Source organism: Syngnathus leptorhynchus, chromosome 5 (genome assembly GCF_054491065.1).
Source record: "Syngnathus leptorhynchus isolate UIUO chromosome 5, UIUO_Slep, whole genome shotgun sequence".
NCBI lineage: Eukaryota > Metazoa > Chordata > Actinopteri > Syngnathiformes > Syngnathidae > Syngnathus > Syngnathus leptorhynchus.
In genome coordinates this window covers 16,189,681-16,211,680 of record NC_141199.1, presented here as the reverse complement: position 1 = coordinate 16,211,680, position 22,000 = coordinate 16,189,681, and the positions used below count along the sequence as shown (strand labels likewise).

At 45.5% G+C, this 22,000-nt stretch overlaps 1 protein-coding gene across 4 annotated transcripts in view; it reads right to left on the bottom strand.

Annotated features, from left to right (window-relative positions):
- Nucleotides 1-1,060: 1,060 nt before the first annotated feature.
- Nucleotides 1,061-22,000, bottom strand: part of hhip (hedgehog interacting protein) — a 66,596-nt gene continuing 45,656 nt past the window's right edge. For 3 of the 4 annotated variants that reach the window (XM_085912979.1, XM_085912980.1, XM_085912981.1), the window contains 12 exons: nucleotides 20,135-20,327; nucleotides 17,261-17,405; nucleotides 16,873-17,074; nucleotides 13,161-13,312; nucleotides 12,358-12,531; nucleotides 12,145-12,288; nucleotides 11,935-12,053; nucleotides 10,561-10,684; nucleotides 9,282-9,427; nucleotides 8,453-8,534; nucleotides 3,248-3,396; nucleotides 1,065-2,954 (listed from right to left, as the gene is read on the bottom strand). In XM_085912979.1, the coding sequence (XP_085769105.1) occupies nucleotides 2,758-2,954; nucleotides 3,248-3,396; nucleotides 8,453-8,534; nucleotides 9,282-9,427; nucleotides 10,561-10,684; nucleotides 11,935-12,053; nucleotides 12,145-12,288; nucleotides 12,358-12,531; nucleotides 13,161-13,312; nucleotides 16,873-17,074; nucleotides 17,261-17,405; nucleotides 20,135-20,219 (1,719 nt within the window). In that variant the 5' untranslated portion in view covers nucleotides 20,220-20,327 and the 3' untranslated portion in view covers nucleotides 1,065-2,757. Of the gene's footprint in view, nucleotides 2,955-3,247; nucleotides 3,397-8,452; nucleotides 8,535-9,281; nucleotides 9,428-10,560; nucleotides 10,685-11,934; nucleotides 12,054-12,144; nucleotides 12,289-12,357; nucleotides 12,532-13,160; nucleotides 13,313-16,872; nucleotides 17,075-17,260; nucleotides 17,406-20,134; nucleotides 20,328-22,000 lie in introns of all 4 variants that reach the window. The other variant, XM_085912978.1, reaches the window with a different exon arrangement.

Genomic DNA, 22,000 nt, shown 5'->3' with positions numbered 1-22,000 from the left:
TAATTGCATCACTTCATGGACAAGAGTCAGTACTGAGGTCTGAGCAAATAAACAAGCTCAGAACCTGCCATGTGATGACAAACAAGGGAAGCCAGCGTAATAAATCAAATATGACATATCATTTAACAGTCAATACCAAGATTGCTCATTTAATGATGTTACCTGATGTTTTTTGTAACTAAGAAATATATCAAGCGGTTACAGAAAAACTATACTGTGCAAACGTCTCCCCAAATAATTCCGAAGTCCATTTGTGGTCATTTCAGAACCAATGTTTTATGCCAAACAACATACATTTTGTATCTCACGATATTGGGGCTTTTTACCAGTCGTGGGTGGGTCATAACTTCTCCTCGGTGGGTTGGTTCACTTTGGTGTTTTGACTGTGTCAAAACATCACCAAAAAAGTGCATGAAAACATCAATGGAGGACGTTGATGTTGTTGTATACAACATTAAAGCCGGTTCAAATATTTGGTATACAGTCCTCCTCCTCCATGTTTATTTCCAGTGCTGTTTGGGAAACGATAGACCACCGGACCCCGGAGGCTCCTGTGTGAGGGAGAATGATTTAAAAAAAAAAAAAAGAAAAGTTATGATTCACGCAGCTGATATATGATGTATAAACTCACATAGATCGCAGAGTTTGGAAAGGATGCCAATAGACAAGGCTAGGATTGCATTACCTCTCGCAATATTGCGATGTGTGTGTGCGAGGCAGTGAGGTGGGTGGTCTGCGCTCGCTATCATTAAACAAGCCAAAACCTCATTGGTATTTTCAGAAGGAAATTAATATCTACATGGTGTGTGTGTGTGTGTGTGTGTGTGTGTGTGTGTGTGTGTGTGTGTGTGTGTGTGTGTGTGTGCGAATATGTCCAAAAAATGTGAAGTTGAAAAGGATCACCCACATTTTCTTGTGTTTATCAGCATCCTTGCTTTTTTGCTCTCAGGCTATAAAAAAAAAAAAAAAAGCTTTCAAGGAGGGTTTCTTGTGAAAAATTTAACGCCAGACCTCAAATAAATATCTCATTTCTTTCCTCTTGGGATCTTTAAAAAAAAAAAAATCGGCATCTTTTGAAAATCAACAGTTTGAGCTTCTATCCTGTTGGAAGTAAACACTAAAAAGCAACATTTGAGACATGCTATAAATTTTAATAGACATATTGATATTTCTGAAGAGAAAGTTATCATCCCTAAGTTGTATTTACAATACATGAATACAAAACAAATTTTAAAAAAAGAAAGAAAAACAAAAAACGCACACATACAGTACAATGACATACTTAAATAATTATCTCATTTTGTGTAACTACTACTTAAATAATGAAAATGGTTATTCTATTCACACCATGCCGACTCAGCAGCTACAATGCAACAACGTTCACATTAAGTGCTAACAAAAAAAAGAAAAACAACAAAAAATAGACCTTTTTTTTCATTTTACAGCATATAAATTCCATTGACCAGGTAGACGTATTATGTCAGCAACACCTCAACGAGGTGAACAAATACAAAAAAACAAAAAAAACACCGTTTGAACAAAAACAAACATGGTGGAACTGTAGTGGCGCTTTGTGTAGTAGATTGTTTGGGGGGAAGGGCGCTTAAAAAGCAAGCTGCAAGCATTACCAAAATGGACACAAAGCTTAGTGTAAAACATATTTTTTATAAACACCAATCTCTCCCATATATTATTACGCTTAGAAAAATAAACCCCCCCTCTATCATCATCATCATAATAATAATGCTATGCCTTTTTTTTTCCCTATTTTTTTGTTTTTGTTGCAATACTAAGTAGTAGTGGGTAAGCTCTATAGGGGAATATACATCGCCATTCGCTACCTCCTCCTCTTCTTCTTCTTCCCTTTGTGATTTGGTCGTCCACTAGCCCCTTTTACACCACCCGCGAAAAGACAGCAGGTTATTCTGCAACTGCCGGGATTTCACTTCTCCAGCCTTGTTGTGTTGCAAGCAATTATGACATCATGTCATCTCGTTTCCTGATTGTGAGACGCTGTTTTACCGGAAGCAATTCTCGCGTCAGACAACGATATCATCACGCCATGTGATTGCGGGATGCTGTGTGAAAGTGTTCAGCGTGAAAGACGAGTGAAGGCGTGAATTTTGCGACACACACAAAAAGATTGAGTAAAGGCGTGAATTTTGCGACACACACAAAAAGATTTTTGTTTTTGAAACGTCAAGTGTAGCACTGATTTAATCGAATGACTCTTACTTTTGCAGGGTCTCCGTGTGAAAGAGGCTAGCTTTGTTAGACCGGAACTGTGCAAATGTGTTTGACTTTTGAAAAGTTTTGTAATGAATGCAGAGCAGGAGTGGGTAGCAATCCAGCGTCTTTCTTCATCCTGCGATGAAAATGTCTAACAGTTGTGGATGCAGTCTTGTGAACACGTCATCACGCCGAAATAAATGGTCGCTCCATTGCGTTATTTTTTTTTTTTTTGTATTTGTCCCAAAGAGGAGCAGAAATGTCTTGGCGGGCGTTTTCCGTGACTTGGATGCCTGGCCTGGCGCTCAAGTAGCTTATCGTCCAGTGAGAAACCGTAACATCCGGTGATGTCGAAGGCAGCTGTGATGGAGATCCTTTTTTTTTTTTTATCCTCTTGTGTCAGCGTGGGCAAAATGAAAAAAAAAAATAAAAAAAAAAAGAAAGATACCTCGTTGGCCGGTGGCGCTAGGTAGATTCGTGTAGGGTGGGGATGAAGGTGCTGACGAGGACGAACCCCTCGCAGTCTCTTTATACGATGTAGCTTGTCAGGTCCAGGAGGTACGAGGTCATGTCGATGATGTGGTCCAGAAGGCCGTCCTTCTCCTGGTCGTTGGGCATGCCCTGCTCGCTCTGCTCGCACTGGTCGCCCGAGTAGCCACTCTTGCACAGGCACTTGTTGGGCTCCATGCACACGCCACCGTTGCGACAGCCCGGGACGCACTTGGCTGGATGGGGGATAGGGGGGGGGGGACAGGAAGGGGTCACGTTAGGTCGTAATGAAGATGAAAATAATCGGAGGAAAATTATTACCTGCAATGCCTAACAGCTCCGATTCTGTATTGAGCTTGTTAGACCATTTAGGGCTACCATACTAAGGTCCATAAATATTAAGGCAAGGGAAATGCATCATCGGATTCAGGTCGAGTGATTGACTTGGCTGTCTTGCTCGGTCTACCAAAGTTGTTTGAGAGTATTGCCGTAATCAGCTCTAAAGACATTTGAAGGGAACGAGCCTCACCGATGCGGCACAAGGGCCCCTCCCAACCTGGGCTGCAGCAGCATTTGCCGGTGGGAGTGCAGTGTCCGTTCTTGCAGTGTCTGGAGCAAGCTGTCATCAGCAGCTCAGGAGGCTCCACCTGACGTTGGCACTCCTTGGGGATGAGGGGCCTGGAAAGAACAGTTGGGACAAGAGGGGCGGGGCAAAGTCAGTTTGTGTTTGGGCGGGAACATGAACTTGGGTGGACATGTCGATCATAACAGGACACACAAGAAGTTCTCCAGGACTTGATTCCACCTGATGACCGAAAAGTAGGGAACTCCAACTTATAATGTTTGACTAGTGTTGATGGATGGTCTGCTTACGCCAAACCTGTTTCAGTTTGTCTCCAGAAGCTTTCGTGCAAAGGCATCTTGAATTTTTAGGTTGAAGGAATTACAACGCTCTTTGCCAGACAACGTATAATAAGCAAGGGCAGAACCAAAACTTGTTTGTTGGCCTCGGCTTACGTTGTAATTCAACACATTTGCTTGGAGCGGGGCCGTAAGAAATATGCGGTGTTGTGAACCAAAAAAAAGTCAAGTTTGTACTGTGTGGGGGTCATCGTTTATGAAACAAAAACGAAACCACGACTGCCTTCGATTGGTCTCTCGTTTATGTTTTGCTAAGGTACCAACGGTCCCTGCGGTATGAAATCTTGAGATAAAAAAAAATAAAAAACAAAATAAATAAATTAAAAATCAGACCCACCACATCACAGCGAGGACTTGGGCAAAGAGCGAGCGTGTAGCGGGGGGGACATGCTGTGATCGTTCCGTATTAAGGCAGAAAGTCCCACACACGCACATCGACGAATGGGCTGTCAAATAATCATTCCATATCACGCGCTACAAATCTGGAAGCAATACGCCAAGTGCGTAATTAAGTTCAAATGTGCCCGGCACACACGCGACAGATGAAAGACAAACGAAAAGCCCAACACAATGTGAGCGAGTGACCAGGGAATGGTAACTGGACTTCTTGTAGGTATCAAGAATCTGGAGGCCATGGCGCTGACGTCAGCAAATTTGTCCACGAGGACAGGCGTCATCAATCACGGAGCAAAAGGTCACTCTGTAGTCGGATGGAAACCCGGAGATAGGATTTAAGAGCGACTACCGGAGAGATCTCCGTGTAGATTAAAAAAAAAAAAAAATAGGCGCCAGGGTTTAGTTTAATTTACTTCAACCGCTTTGAAATCAGTCAAGGAATTCAGGCAGTTCTCTGACATCAAAGCCACGCCCCTTAAAGGAACACACTCAGTGTGCCTCTGACTTGATGATAAAAACAATTTGGTTCTAGTTTTTATACAATGATTCTGTATTAAATGGCAAACAATGGTGGCGGAGGAAGGGTACATTCCCATGCTCCCATCAGCATCCAAATCTAGACTCCATCCCTGTCGGCCTTCAGTCGTTTAAAAAAAGGGAGTGAGAGAAAGACTCCCTAGAGGATTGCAGGGGGGGGGGGGACAGGGGGTGGCTTTTGGTGGCGAACACTGTTAATAGCAGGCAAGGGGTCAGCGGCGCAACTAAACAGTGCGTATGACTGCCAGGGTGGCTGTGAAAACAGCACCTGCTGGTAGCGCCACTTGACAAAGGCAGCTGGGTCAACAGCCACTGTGGGAATGTTGCAACTTTGGGAGGGAAGGGAGGGAGGGAGGGGTGGAGAGCTAAGAAAGTGCTCATACATGAGATAGTTGAAAGGCAGGATATCTTTCAAATGCTGACAGAAATATGATGGGAATAAGTGGCGATGCTACTGATTTGTCTCTTTTTGCTAACTGTTGTTAGCCTCTTTTTAATTGTGCGGGAAACTGACCGTGACAGCTTGAAACGAGCACTCTCGGTCTCTTATTTGGCAAACTGTGTCTTTAAAAAAAAAAAAATTAAATCAGATTATTGTTATTATTTATATGGCCGTGCATTTTTTTACCTCTTGCTGGAAGGTCTGGAACGTATCCCCACAAGGTTGACGGCAAATTCTTGAGTTGGCGCAACATGCAAAGTATTTGGGAAGGAACTTTTCCTGTTTGACAGTCAACGTCACACAAGTCACATATCGGCAAACGTCTCCGGCTTCTTGTTTATATGCATGTATTTATCTGAGCGTGTGCTGTGTTTGCTGTGTACAGATATAAACTGCGTGGGTGGCGGGTACATGCGAACGTGCACATCTGCGGGCTTGTGCGAGCGGGCGATATGCTAACTCCCAGCATGGTGTTGCAAAAAAAAAACCTTTCTTTTCCCGTGCCTCTTAAATCTTGCACCACCTCCGCTGTGGTCGGCGCTTTGACAACGCTGTGTGAATAGCGGCCGCTACAATACACAGTAAATATTCTTGCACAATTAAAATAAGGAGGGAACGATACAAAAGACGGCCACCCTCCGACAATGGTGGCCAAAAGAGACCACACTGGGAATCCCCGGATAGCCTTGAAAGCATGTTAAGATGATAAAAAAAACACAAATGCTTTCAATGATAGACAGCAAAGTAAAATGAAATTCTGAGAACATAGTCGAAATGTTGTGACAAAAAAAAGAACACGTAAGGTGTACGAGATTGAAGTTGTAAAAGTCAGAATGTGAGAATTTAACTTTTGACCATAAAATTGTAATTTACGCGAAAAAAAAATCTAACTGGCGGGAATAAAGTTGTCAAATAATTCATCCATCCATTTACTGAAGCGCTTCATCCACTCGGGAGTCGTGGGCAGAATCATTAAAATGATGTGTCGTGAAATAAAAACGGTCATTTTTAGAGAATTAAGTCGTAATCTGAAGATGTTCTTTTATGAGAACAAGTCTTAATGACACGAGACAAAAATTAGGACAATAAATTTGTACCATCCATTTTCTGAATGTCTTACACAAGAAAAGAAAAAGCAGACAACAATAAATATATAATAAGACATAAATCAGAAATTGGCACAATTAAACTTACTGACCTGATGTTGACATTTTGCACATTTGTCAGAAAGTGCAAAATTTTTTGGATGACTTCAATCATCCCGCAAAACCACCAAGCATCGCTGGTTGTTTTACAAGCCCCCCATTCAGCGCTTTTCAACGCATGCTGGCCTATTTATTATCGGAGGCGCACTTCCGCTGACAAACAAATACCTCCAAATGAAGTCATCTGCCCAAGACATGTTTACACAAACACTTCTGAAGGATTTTATGGCTAATGTTTCCCTGTAGGGCCTTTAGTCCGCGCTCTACCAAACGGCTTCTGCGTGTTCCCAAACATCCACCGGGAGAATAACAACGCGATGGCACCACAAAGTCGTCAAAAGTTACCAGAAAGTCTCAAAAATTGTGAATGGGAAAGTGTGATCGATACCCATCGAAGGAAAAGATTCCTCCAAATGACAATTCGATGTGATTATGCTGAGAAAAGTCATAAAGTAGCAAAAACTTATTTTATGATAACAAATGTATCCTTCTCAAAGGCTGTCTGCAGACTAAACAAGTCCAGTCCACGGTGGAAAGAAATGTTCTGCCGAGGGGGGGGGGGAGCGACGCATCCAGCGGCGGGGGCCAGAAAACATAAATACGGAGCAAGTCACCGGGGCCCCCTTTTTGAAACATCTGCGGTGTCATTAATTGCGCCGATGCCTGGGTGGCACTGTCGTCACCCGCGACTGATCAGCCGCATAACATATTTCAAGTGTGATTCCCAGTCTGCTTTCTCTACTTAATCTGTCTCTCTTCATTTAACGGGAGATATTTCATCGGCGAGCTGTTCTTTCGGCTGTTCCGAGTTAAGCGCCACCCGTTTACTGACATTGGAAACAAAATCCACGCGCACATCGCATACGGTTTAGCCTCCAAAGTCAAACATGATCCGCTACTATAAGAAATGGCTGTAATGTAATGCCGCCTTTTACGGGCAGCGTAAGAGGGGCTTCTGGTGCTATTTCAGAAGGCGGAAAATCGACGTGGTCCATTTCATACCGCCGTTCCATGTCAGTGCCAATTATAGAGTACAGAATGTTTGCTCTTCAGCAAATTTGAATACAGTACTTTTGGTCTCTAAAATTTTTGTTTACTGGTTAATAAAAGTGTTATTTTGTTGTTTTTTGGTTGAGGCAATTGACATTTTTCTCATCTGCATTTCATTTGCAAATTTCCGGTGCATATTTATTTGCCTGTATGTTTGCGCTAGCTTGTTATTCAGACTAGCATGCTCGCTATAGTTGATGAGGCAATTTGTTTGTGTTGAAAAAGTCAATTATTCTGTTGCTGATGTCACAAGCATTCATGACTGCGTCGTAAATATATGTCGAAGAAATGAAACACTCTTGCTCGATATAGTTGCACATAGAGTGTGCTTACTAAAAGGTTAGCATAAGACCGCGTTAGCGCATATGCAGTGAGATAAATGACGTGTCAAAGTGGGACGAAACAGGTGTCCCGATGTTTTTCCCCCACTCTCAGCAAAATAAAACCTTCTGTGCGACTGCTCTGAAAATAACTGGCGTGCGGTTACGTTGCCAGTTACAGCGCGCGTCCATCCAGCTACGCCGTTAGCAATACCTGACACTAACGTAGTGAAATGCAACGCTCGCTCTCCGGTTGCCGTTCTGCATTAGCGTGGGCCGGGGCCGAGGCGGGGCCGTCATGTGACGACCCGTTGGCATTGGCTAGGATTTGAAAGACGAGAGATTAATGGAGGCCTCGTGGGTTGTATCAACGCGGGATTGTGTGACACCGGCCAATTTATTGGGTACGCTTCCACTATGGCTCCTCTGCGTCTAATTCTGCCTCTCTGAAGATATTTAAGGACACAACCTACTGCACGCACCGGCAGCTTACACTTACCGGTAGCTTACAAAAAAAATGTGATAGCCAACAGCATATGTTTGCACTCGAGTGATCAAATTCCCAATCTGTGGTATGTGATTTAAAAGTGGAACGTTGACCTGTCATTAAAATTACACATTGATATTATGGTTTTCCCCTGTGGTAAATGTTTGATTATATTATTTATCTTTTTATTTATTTATTTATTTATTTATTTATTTATTTATTTATTTATTTATTTAGACATCATCTGTATTACCTTGACTCACTTGTGCACTGGATTAAAAAAGTTTCAAAGGCAAAACTCCGTCAGGAGAACCGTCATGAAAATGATTATGGTGAGCAGCAAGTATAGAAGTCTAGAAGAAGTGTTAACGTGTACCTTTTGGGATCCACCAACTTGTAGAGTTTGCCACTTTGCGACTGCACCATGCTTTTACTGCTCGCCAGTATGTAGCCTTCACCTGAAACAAAATGGAAGATGTTTTACGGGTGCACGGAAAACGCTCACGAGCGGGAAGCACGCCGGGATCGTTTAATGAAGAACAGCAAAATTCCATAAGGGGACAAAGTGTAAACATGTGTCCGCGGGGTCCCGTGCCTTTTGGGACGCACGCCCGCGGGCGGGAATGGAAATACCTCCTTAAAAAGGGCGAGTGTGACAGCTGGCGCGAGAGCGGCGATCAAACATTTACGATGGCTGTTGTTGAGCGAGTGCTTGACTTAATCAGAAACACTGCAGCCGATAGTTTGTAATCCCCGCCGATGACTGGTGGGCCGCAGCTGGTATAAAGTTCTGTATCACATTAGGCCGCTCACCTCACTTCACCCGAGCGCTCCCAAATTGACGGCAACACACTACACCCGTGCAAAACATTGCGCCGTAGGTGGCCCGGCATGCAAAATGGATGATATGTTTTATAGCAATGTCATTTAATCCATCAGGAAGTATGCATTTAATATCCTGCTGGCCGATTGAAAGTCAAAACCCTATTTCCTCAAATGGTGGCCGTCCCTTGAATAGAAAGCCGACCAGTCTCCGGCTGGGTCATCCGCTGACAAAATAAACGCCTCCTTCGGATGGTAACTTTGCTTATCTCCAATTGCTCACACACGGGAATTCCCAAAAAGTTAACGGCACCCCGTGACTGGTCAAGCATAAGGGCAACTGACTCGTAAAATACCGTACGCCTCGTCACGGCCGCACTGACCCAGCTCGTCTTCTCCGAATCCCAGGATGTGTCCGACGAGCGTGGAGCCGCAGGAGCTGGCTGAGCCCAGACAAAGCGGTTTCTCCTGCCACTGGTCGCTTGCTGCCGACGGCGTTATCGACGACTTCTGGAGAATCCGCAGGTTGCTGAGATAAACAGTAGATAGGATCGAACAAAAACAAGTCAAGTCTTGGAGCCGTGGAGTACGTGACCTCCACTCCAACTGACGTGTCAATTATTTGTTGGCTATGTCATCCAGTTGAATGAATAAATAACTTCAAATGTTGGACTTCCTTTAAACAATTAGCACTCTCCTATTAGCCAAAACTTTGGCGCTATGTGTGCATGCAACATAGGATTGAAGTTACAGTGACTGTCTGTCCACTTGAACACTACGTTACGTGCATTAGTAGGTGCTGCTGTTTTGGTTAGCAACTGAGTTCAAACTGCAATTTTGTGTGAAGAAATCAGCATTATTTGAACTGAGATCATTACACAAAAGGAAATTGTCAATCATAAGGTGTTTGTTTGTAGAAATATGCCCTCTATTAATATTATTGAGGTCAATCAATTGATCCTTGCACATGCCTTTATGTACTTGCCACAATATAGTAAACAAACACCCCGCTGGCTACCACTCTAACCATTTTCCTTTCCCACAGACCCGCATGATGCCACTAGAGACCGTCGTTGCGTCACCGAGAAAGCTTTGTTCAATCACAAGATTCACAAAACATCCGCAAATTGGAACGGAATTTCAGCCACCGCGCATCGTTCCAAACCCAATCCCAAAGATCCCGAGACGAAGGGAAATTTCTCACCGTTATTTACTTCCTCTTTGCCTCTTGGAGCGTCAGTCTTTGACATCAGCAAATGAGGATGAATTACAAACCAAAGAAAAGTGTGAACAGCGCAAGGCAGGATGTCCCGTCTCCATTTACACCCAACTGGCCAGGCCACTGTGGCAAGAGTAACACAATACCGAGGTCCCCCACCGGCCCCACCCCCACGCCGTTGGAACTTTGTATTCACCGCATGATGCAAGGGACAGATTGACGAGGGTGAGAATGGAGAGTGGTGACGTCTGCAAATGTAACATTCTCAAAAACTATAATAGTTGCCTCCTACAGGAACACAAATGCTGGTGACACAAAACAAACGTCAAAGCCCATTTGAACTCTGTTGCCAACCGAAACAGCAGCACCCAAAAAAAAAGGCCTTCCTCTAAAAGAACACGCCACAATTTGGACGGAATATAGTTTGTGCCTTGTGTCCTTACCCGAGCTTATCTCCAAACACGTAACTGCCGTACAATCGTCTGGACTGGCAACCCCTGTAGATGAAACCGCCCACTGGGGGCGCTCCTCCGATGGACTGCAGGTCATAGACGGAAGGTTCGTTCTCTGCGCAGTATGAAGGAGAGGAGCAAGTATTAGAAAAACAATATCATTCTTTGAGAAGAAAAAGGTAAATTAACTATTTTAAGAAAAAACAGTATGTGAAAAGAACTTTTACTTTTTGTGCGGAAAAGGGCGTGAAGGAAGTAATTTTATAAATAAAGTATAGTTTGTGAGAAAGATGAAGCCAAACGACAACAATAAAGCGATGACCATTAAATATGACAGTGGAGCTTTTTCCGAAGGTTTTCGTGGAACAAGCCATTTTGGGTCCGCATTTTGTCAGTACCACATGGACTTTGGCAGACGTCCACATTGTCCCCCTTGTCTGCTTCATAAGTTTGACGCTGATGTAATAAGACTTATTTTTGGAGCGCTGTGGTCTTGGCAATGGGAAATGTGAATGGCGGCTGGCGTGTTGATTTCCCCACGGCAATGACTTTCCAGTTTAGATAATTGGCCCCTGTGGCGAAGCATCCCTCAAGGGGGGCAAGTAGACATTCGGGTTGCCTAAGTCGTCATTATTAAGACAAACAGCCGTTAATTTATCTGTGGAAGGAAAGTGAGTTAAAAATGGTCAAGACCGCCATTTGCCTTTTTTTTTTCTTCCACTCATTGTGAGAGGAACCCCGCTGAGATTTGCGTTTTCAACAATGCTAAGCCGTCAACCTTGTGGTTATTGCTGTAGACAGATCCAAATTCACAGTGTGGATGCAATTTTGCTTTTGGCATTTCTGTGCTCCGTGTACACAGGGGTTCCAAGTGAGTGAATTTGTGTGCGTGCGTGTGTGTGTGTGTGTGTGTGTGTGTGTGTGTGTGTGTGTTCGTTGGGGGGTATTTCTCTGGCACTTCTAACGATTTTTACATGTAACCTTCTGTACCTTGGCAGCTGTCCTGAATTGTTTCTCAACATGTTGCCAAACTGCTGTGTTCTTACAAAATGAGGGTGGGGGAATTTCTTTCTTTTTTTTTCTCAATTTAAAACCAAAATCTTGGGCTAAGGAGGCACTCTGTATTCACATCATGATCAATATTATGGAGTGTTTCTTAAAAGAGTGCTTTGACGCCACGCTTCTATGAGTTGTTGGGTAAATGAAAGAGAAACGTCTTACTGGTACCAAGGATGTCTCACATCTCTCCCAGAATGTTGTGTCTGTCCAGATTTCTCAATAGAATTATTTTTTTCATAGTGTTTTAAAGTTCAACCTGCACATTAGAGACTTTGTAAAGTCATTCGCCATACTACTTGAACTCACCGTAATCTTTCCCTTTGTGAATCTCCAAAATTCTTCCCGTGGTGGAGTTTTTGCCGCTGGCGTCTGTGCAGAGCATGAGGAGGCTCCCGTTCTCCGTTTGGATCCGGTCCACGCTGCACCTACGCCACACAGAACGCGGAAAATAAGGAACGCAGAACGACACGAGTGCGCTTAATTTTTAAAAAAACAATTTTTGGGCGTTTGACCAACCTGCCTGGGTCGTGTACACCTTGTGCAAAGATTTCCGGTGGCTGGTTGGTGCCGTTGAAGTACGGGTTGTCCCGTGGGATGGAATAAGGGGACGCGCAGCCATCCGTGTCCACGTCTACCCTGAGCACGGACCCTGTGAAATCACTGCGCACCAACGCACCTTTTAGGCTTTAGATGACCTTCATGTCTTGATACCGTTGGACCTTTCCTCACCTGAGTCCATCCATCTCCTCCATGTCATCCAGGGTGATCATTCCGTCCCCCAGGATTATGTACAGCAGACCCTCGGGGCTGAAGAGCAGTTGCCCGCCCAGATGTTTCCGGTGCAGCTCGGCTACTTCCATCAGGACCCGGAGGGTCCGAATGTCCACCTGGTTTGGGTTCTTTCTGAGGGATTAAAAAAAAAAAAAAAAAGATCCTGTGTCAAAAAGTAAGTCTGGGACAAATTAATGTCATTTCCATTCATTTCAATGGGGAAAAATGATTTGAGACATGAGGCAGACAGTGGGCGGGCGATGACATCACGCAGTCTCTTGCAAAGTGAGTCTTTGGCTTCACTAGGACGAGTAACATTTCGTCCTCGCTTATTTTGAGTGTCTAAAGGTCTCGCGATTTGCCCGAAAAAAAAGGAAAGAAAAACAGCTTTCTAAAAGAAAATAACGACGCTGTAAAAATGCCATCAAATCCTCTAGTTGAGTTACGGACCCGTGCGCCGCGGTCAGTCCGCGGGACGGCGTGCCAAAACTGTCATTAAGATTAGATCATTAAGGCAAAATGGACTGGTGTGATTGGGAGAAGACGCTTTTTTTTCTCTCCACCAATCGTTTATCGTTCAAGTGAACAGCTGCATACTTTACATCCACCGACTTTTTAACTGCTCCTTAACACCTTTTTCTGGAAAGTTTTACAGTCAGTTATTATCGCATAAAATCACATACTTAAAGATAATGTACGTCTGAGACGGAAAAAGATTATATGGAAAGAGGCCGTTAGTTGTTGTTTTTTTGGAGTGTTACCTGGACACGGTGTACTCCACAACGCGGAGAATGTGGTCGTGCGGCCCGATGGCCCAGCGCTCTTGGTTGGTGGTGTAGGCGACGTAGAGCTTGCCATTCTTCTTATAATTGGGATGGAATGCCAGGCTTAGCAGGCCCCTTTCATCTCTGCCCTGCAGTCAGATGGCAAAGCACAAAAGATCCAGGAGTTAATTATGTCCCGCCTCGGCCTCTCCTTGGTCGTGTGGGTTCCGAATCAGCCCCCCCCCCCCACTCCCCTAGCCGCCCCCCCTCTCTAATCCCCCTTTTTATTTCTCCATCACATTCCCTTTGACACCCCTGGCATTCTTTCATTCTTCCCTTTCAAACCATGGCCTGTTTCACTTCACACCTCCACCGAGCTCCTTGAATATACCATTACCCGCCATTATAAAGCATTTGACTCCGAGCGCAGCCGTTTGCGGCTCCTCTTCCAACCCCGCCCACTCCCCTTGGTTATGCGCGCTTGTCCTCGGGGATCTGGGTCCCCGCAGCCGCCCACCGCGCCCCTCCCAGGACGCCCCGGGGCCCTTCGAGGTGGCCCCCTATTGTGCGGTGATTTGTGTGTGTAATCTTTGGGGGATATCCGTGAATGCGGCGCTGAGTGGCTCAAAGAATTTATTAGCTCACTCACAGTTCATAGAGAGCACAAAAGTGCAGAGTGCTTCAACTCCGTACCACCCCGGCCGCAACGCGCCCCTTCGCGCTCCTTGGTGGTTTACACAAAAACGCATGCAAAATTCATATCATCAGGGGAAAAGGAGGAGGAGGAGGGGGGGTGAAGTAAAATACTAAACAAGGAAGGGGCTGCCAATTCCCACTGTCTTGGCAACATGTTTAGAAAACATCTAAATTGCTTGTGTAATATGTAAACCTTTGTCTCAGCCCCAGAGGCAGCTCTGCCGCTACCTTGGTGGTCTCGCCGTCATCGCTCGCTCACTTGCTGTAATAATCGGCAATCGCGTCAAGCTAGGCCGGAGCAGGTCGGCTTGGTCGATAACGTGGCACTCATCTCCACAAAAGAGTGCACTCGGCTGTAAAAACGGACGCATTGTGACAGAGTGGCGGATTGACAATTTGGTGGCTGAATATAGACAAAACTTCAGACCCTCTAAAAATGTGTCTAAATTGTGGCGCAGATGCTTTCACATAATTTGGATGAATTTGATCAAGGTGGAGGCAGAAAGATTCTGTCATCGTAGTTCACTCGTAAAAATATGACAAAAATGAACATTCTCCAAAAATGAGTAGTTCTGTTTTGTTTCTCATCCATCACACGGCTATTTGCGATTGGCTCACAACCAGTCCAGGGTGTATCCTGCGACTCGCCCAGAGTCGACTGGGATCGGCTCCAGCTGACACGCGCCCTTTAATATTCCGGCCAAAAGGTCGTGCAACACATCTAAATAATCAAGATGGATGTTGTGAGGTTTACTCCACCGCTCGCAGTCTTGTTTGGATGGCGTAACGTGTACGCAGACACTTACGCCGGCCACATGTGGAATCAAAAAGGATGACGCGGCACCCTGGAATGTTCTGGGAGTACCGATGAGCAAGAACCCGAGACCCCCACCGAGAACCTCGTGGGTTTCATTGATGTTGTGAAAGCGGTTGCGATACGTGAGAGTCAGACGGCAGCTCGCTCGAGTCAAATTCAAATCCGGGTTTAAAGAAAAGGTGACTCGTAACCCGCCAATTGTGTCAGGATGTTTTATAGCCGTGTCCGTATGTTGAATGTGGAGATGCACTGACCCACATCCCCAAAATAAACCAAAGGTAACCGCAATTCCAAAGAGGCCGTGATCCGAGGCCAAGGGGGCGACACCCTGAATAAACAGTGTTGCAAGCCAATGAACGATTTGCTCCCTTGCTAATAACTTGGATTGCTTCATTGTACGACAGCCAGTCCTTTATGTAAGCACTAAATACAGCATCTGTCAGCACACTTGCAGTCAGGCAGTGGGGAGGGGAGGGGGGGGGGGGCTCCGAATGAATCTTTCAAGGTATTATCTTTTCATTTGTCACAAACACCTGCTGCTGCATTCCTCCCTTCCCTCCACTTGTGTTCTCCAGGGGGTCCGGCTTTGAAAATGAAGCTTGAGGAAAGGATGAGGAGGGGGGGTTGTATCGTTTTAGCAAAGACGACATAACAGGTCTAGCAAAAAAAAATAAAAATGGGAACGCACAGATGGACGGGCCACCAAAAATCGATGTATTGCGTTTCCCGGGCCAGCAATTGGCGACGTCATTTTGTAATGGAAAAACGACTCGCATGCACATCATCTGCTTCTCCTTTGAACAAAAGAAACCATCTTTTCAATGGCCTTCATTGCGGTATGTTGACATACCAAAGGAAGAAGTTGACTAATTTCCACAAATAACGAGCCTAAGAATTGGCAGTGACATTTTTGAAGAAGAAAAAAAAAAAGAGCTGCAGCTGTAAGTAAATACATTCAAGCTGAGTCTTGTCCAATCACATTAGAGGTGAGGGAGGAAAATATCAAGCAGTTGCGGCGAGGACGACTGAGGATGGTGCGCATTTGCGGCGGGGACAAGCGTACAGAGATCAAATTACAGGCGGAACACCCACAGCGCAGCATGCAGCCCGCAGCTAAAGCGGCACGCCATTGTTTCGCTGCAGCTTAATTGGCACACGGAGGGGACGGCGAGGAGGGTGGGCGTCCATAGAAGGAGCGAGCGGGAGTGTTGGGGGAGTGGGAGAAGGAAACACAGGGCATTACAATCAAAGCATGTGCATGGGACTGATGATAAAGCGGTTATCTGGCTCCTCTCTGGGGGAGGGGGGGCTCTATATTGTAGGCAGCTCCATCCTGTTGATGCTGCCGGTAAACACCTTCTCCATTTTGTGTGGCTGGAGGGGGGGGCCGAGGCCGGCAGAACAAGACTCGCGGGATCGGATCATCATAACGATGGCTTCACGCACACCCAGCGATGATGCCGACGATAAGGGTTAGAGGGAGCATGCCGAGCGGGACCCGCGAGGGGCCACTTAGATATTCAGAAGCTTTGCTTGCTTTGACTCCCTGTAAACAAACTGTGACTGGCATGCGTGCGGGAACAAACTTCCTGTCCGGGAGCGTGTGCACCCCTTCCTCCTCAACCCCGAAATATCCCGGCAATGCCATCTCCGCATGCAATCTGAAGAATTTAGGACACTTCCCATCGCTCCTTGCCTGTGCGGCTGAAACTTCGAACTCATCTCTTGGATGCTAGCTTAGCTAGCTTTCACTTGAACCAGATTTTAAAACAAACCTGTTTATTTATACGTACTATTTCGATATAATGCTATTTTTCAAAATATTTAGAAAAAATATTTTTAAAAATATATATAAAAAAAAAAAAATCTTGTTTGATTATTGAGGCCTATTTTTTCCAGAACTCCCAAATCGTACCACTTTTTTGGAGGAGCTGCAATTCAGCGTGACTCCTCAGAGGAACAATGTGGGATAGATTAAGCGGGCCATTAAGCCATCTTGTGAGAGCGAGCGAGTGAGCGGACGGCGCAGCAGCACAATGCGAGCTGTATGTACAGTTAATTAGCAGAAAATAGTGCAATGATTGGTCGCCGTCACGTTTGATGAATGGTTTCTTGTTGGGCATAACGATATAATTGCAACGCTAATAGTGAGCAGGCAACAAGGGAGACGTTACTGGCGGGCCGGCTCCTCCTTACCTTCAGGCCGCTCTGCACCAATTTGTGGATGTCCAGGAAGGGCTCCTTGAGCAGTTGCAGGTCGTGGGTGAGTATTCGGACGAATCCCTCCCGCTCCAAGACAAAGAGGCGCTGGGATCCGTCGCCGCAGTGCACCGCGGCCACAGGCTGCCGTAGACCACTCAACACCTCCTGGGCACAGTAGCAGTTGTGTTTGTGTTTCCTGGGCAATGGCGGAGATACAAGAAGGGCAGACAGAGGAGAAGGTAAAGAAATAAAATGGGGGTGGTTTGATATTCAATTGCATTTGGCGAGGGAAAGGCCCTTCCCGATCAAACTTCGGCAGAACGCAATCAAGATTTAACGCCCGAGTCAGACCCTAAAATGAAAACAAACTGTGGCCACAAACCTGCTGATATCTTCCATTTTCTCATCTCCCAAGTAGTTGGAATCTTGGCCCTGCGCTTGCTTTCGTTGAAAATCTGGAAAGCACAGGCCGGCGTCTCGTCGACCGTAGTATTGGCAGAACTCGTCCGCGTCGGCCTGGAACAATTCTGCAGAAATGAAATCTAATTGAAATACGGGCGGGTACGTTTGATAAAGCGGGCAGAGCGAAAATGCAACGAACGGGGGGGGGGGGGGGGGGGTTGCTGTTGACTGGAGAAGAAAGACCAGGCAAGCGGTGGACAGAAAGCGCCAAAAAGATACGATATGTGTTTGTTGGGTCAAACCAAAGCGCAGAGAAAAAGAGACAGCAGGCCAAACCAAACGCGGACGAGGTTTTTCTGGCTAAAACGGCAAGGAGGGGAGAGACTATAATTTACACTGACATGATTTTGGCTAACGGCGAGCGTGTTTGTGCATATCGAAAAATGAATTGCCGACTTTGCGAAAAACATTTATTGACAATGTACACCAGCTGTCAGTTTGACATGACTGCAAGGCGGGCGAGCGAGAAACCGAGACCCTTTTGGAGATTGGAAAATGTTTGGCCTTCGGTATATAATAAACAGGACGGAGAGCGTGTTTGGGATATTAATATTCTCTTTAAAACAAAACTATCACGTATCAATCTGGGAGGTCGATTGGAGAGCCACAACCGTCGGTGTGATCCGAGAGGTGACCTGAAAAATCAAGGTAAGGAGGAAAATTCGGATTTTTGCCACACCACTAGTTTTTATGCATGGTATCCGTATTTCTCTTTGAGCGCAAAACTGAGATCTTAACCACACGCTTAAAAAAACAGCACTGGCACAACATTAGTCTTAGTGTGCAGTACCTCTGGAGCCCCCCTAGCGAGTTAAAAAACAATCTTGCCAATACTGTTTCCTTTGGACGGTGGGGGGGACAAAACCACCCGTGGTAAAAACACAAACAGGGTCCCACCCCGACCCCCACCTTTCATGTGCCACGGTGAGGGCTGACCGCAGCAAAACGTGGAGGTGATAGGATACCCCACCCCGCCATCCCCGAACATCTAAACACAAGATGGAGATCAAAGTGGCCCAGGAACACAAACTGCCCACCCGCTTGTGTCCGCAGTTATCTTAAGCACGCTGGCGTGGGAGCTCGACTCGGCTCGGCTCGGGAGTGCATGGGTAAGCTGGAATGGTGACGGTAGGAAGGTGGGAGTGAGAACTAATGGAGGGGAACATAAGTGCTGGCGCGACGTAAATGATAGCCAAGGTTTCCTGGTCATCCTTCTGTACAAATGGTAATGACGCGGAATGGGGAGTAAAATCGACTGGAAATTTTCAACTTCTTTCCAGCCTGTCCTGATTTTTAAATTTGCCTTGAGGCAATTTCACAGAATCTGTGCAGAGGTGGGTTCACTCCCCTTGGCACATAGGGTCAACTGTCCATTAAAAATCATCTCCGACGAAGTAGGCCAGCTCAGGTCAAGAGTGAGCCGAAGCGGCAGCACTTCTGGGACATTGTGAATTCCAGAGAAGAAAAGTGAATTTTGAAGACGTAATAATCAGGAAATGTAAACACGCTGATATATAACTAAGTAAAAATGAAAAATTGTAAAATACATAAACTGATGAATAAATACAAAAGAAGAACCCACACAAGTACAAAAACAAAGTTTGAACAGAGCAAATGAGCGAGTGAGAGGCAGCGTGACAGAGAGAGCGAGAGAGAAAGAGAGAGAGAGACAGAGCCTTGTCCATATTCGTGGCTCCCCGGCGCTGAAGCTTCCATCTGGTTATCTTCCAAAGGCAACCTGGGTGGCCCGGCCCAAGTACTTGACATCTTGATGCACTTCAGCAGTTTTACATACACACTGGCTTTGTAGAAAAATAAATGTGTCATTCGTCACCACATATGCTGATCTGTGGCCCGTGGAGAAGGCGCACAACACGGGGTGGGAGAAAAAAAAAAAGGGGGGGGGGCTTGTCTTTTCAGCCTTTTTTTTTGGGCTTTGACTCCCTGAGCCCACATGTGTGTCAGCTCCCGGGCAGTAACTCGCAACCAACCGCGCCTCCTCTACGCGCCATGAGCTAATGTCGCAGCATGTGTGCCCGCCAGCGCAGACAAGGACGGGTTCTGTCGCAATGTTTGATATTTTGTAGCGTAGGCTATTGGGTCATGTTTTGGAAGGCGCTAACCTGGGAACTCGCGGAACTTACAGACTCACTTGCAAAAGTTGATCTTTGGAAAAGTGGTACCTGCTCATAAAATACAATTATGGCTAAAATGGAACATTTAGCATCTCGGAAATGTACAAAAAAATGAAAAACTATAGGTTACAAAAATCTCACCCCATAATGTTTGAACATTTCTATATTTAAATATCACTGTGAGCAAATATTTTTAAAAAATTGCCAGCGGTTTCTTGCCCTATGACTTCGCTCACTTGGGCTTGTGTGGATTTTTGTTTGCGCTCGTCATAATCGTTTGTTTTCACATCCACCTGTGCCATCTTGGTTTCTACGCTGATGTCAGAAAAAAATAAAATAAATAACCCACAAATTTGTGTGCGCGTGTGGTTGCGACAATCAAGGTCAGGACAACATGTCCGTATTTGTCAGGCTAATCAAAATAAACTGGCAACAGAAAAGATACAAGGGCGTTGAAAAGCAACACAAATAAAAAAAAAAGGGCGGACAAGCTAGCAAACAAAGGAGGGGTGGTCGGCAACAAATGAAGGTGAGGTCAGATGAGGTAAAGCGCTGGATAAATAAATCCGCACGGAACATCTGACCAGCTCGCGAGTGAATCTTACAAGGTAACCAAACAAAGGCGTGTGATTCGGAGACGCTCGGCGGGAATTATTTACCCGGTACGTGTCCCCGGCAGGTGTAGTAGAACTCGCGGCAGAAGTCCTGGCAGAGCCGAGGAAGGTCGGGCTCCCTGTGTGGCATCCTGCCTGCTTCCGATGGGTTGAACAGCACCTGCGCGTTGGGGGAGCAGCGCGCACACTTGATCTCCTCCAGCAGACGGCCGCATTCTGTGTTGTTGGTGGAGAAGATCTAGAGACCACACACACACACACACACACAAAGAGCAATGACTGATTAATGTTTAGCGTTGGAAAAAGGCAGCGCAGTGCTTGGCCTGTTTGCTGTCCACACCCTGTTCCAAATAATTATGCATATAAGATTGAAGTGAAATAAACATTTGAGCTTTCGTTTAGCTGGGAAAGTTCTCGTTTGTTTTTCCTTCTGTCCGTTCTATTACATCACTTTCTGTCAGTTTTGATAATGACTTTCCCAGATGAGCTTGATTAAAGGAGAATTGGTGGTTCTGCGAAAAAGTATACGAGACACTTTAAGTGGACACAAGTTAGGTAATCAAGAAAGACAAGTCAAGGTAGAAGAAGACTAATAAATGGAAAAATCATGGTGCCAATAAGCAACTGCGTTGTTCTTGTTTTGTCACTCAGCTAATTGCTACTGCCAAACCCCACATAAAGTTACACAGTAAATTAGGCCGTCTGGAGCCAAGTATCCCTTTTTTTTTATTAACAACTCACAGCCACGCGACACGAAGGAAGCAAAAATTACAAGCTCGACTTCTGGGGGGGGGGGGTCGTTAGTAGCCCGGGAGTTAATCCGAAAAGAAATGAGCGGGATTATTTATGTAGCAAATTAGCTGCAACCAAACACAATGTAATCTGGTCTGGGTCAAGAGCGGTTGCCACTTGGGCAAGCGGAGGCAGAGGCAGAGCAAGGCTGGCAGTACTTTGCGCTGTGTGAGGTCCATGTGTAAACACAAATGGAGAGATAGACAGCTACATCGTTCCCTCTCGCTGCTATCAACAAATTAGCAGTCTGTCCAAATCAATTAGCTGCGAGGACCCAAGGCCAGAAGAAGGATGCCTTACATATTTGCCTGATTACGGAACAAAATGTTACTGAGCCGTGTTTAGCGGGGAAAAGGTAGCCGGACCCGTCAGAGTTGTCACGTTATGACAGCTAACGATATACTAGTGCTAGATAGCGGCTAGGCTGCTAGCTCAAGCGTGACATGGAGCTATCGATGTGGTCAAGGTTAGAACAGTGTTGGATATGTTTTCTGTGCTTATTATTTTCTTACTTTTATGGCCATTAAAAATGTAAAAACTGAAAACGTAGCCTGTGGAGTTAATAAACCCAAAAATGGTTTCTGTTGCCTTAGAAGGGAAGCTCAATCCCCGCCCACGTGTTCCTGTGTACGTCCCACAGCGTGGTGGGCATGCCTGCCTTCCCGCTCTAGTAAATTGCCTCGTGATTCCGAGTGGCGTGAGCTGGCAAAGGTTCCACTGCGAGTAACATTCATGTGCTCTCAGCCGTACACCGTGTCCATATGTTGCTGGGACTGACACCAAATTTGCGTCCTTGCAGAAAACCAAACAAGCGAGGCTTTGTGTTTGTGTCCTTTTTTTTCCTTGATGGTAGTCAAACAGCAATGTAAACAAAACCAAAAAATTCAATGACGTGGTGTAGGAAAAGAAACGAGGCACCGGACTAATATTTTGGGGGAAACGATGCCGTGGATATAAACATTTTGAATGCCAACCTGTTATATTGTGTGATGTCAGCATATTACGCACACACCTCACTACACCTCATTTCCATCGCCATGACATTCGGGCATTTATCTATTGGAGCACCAAGTAAAGACCCAAATTGCTAGGTTACTTGCTTCCTACAGGCCAACTGAC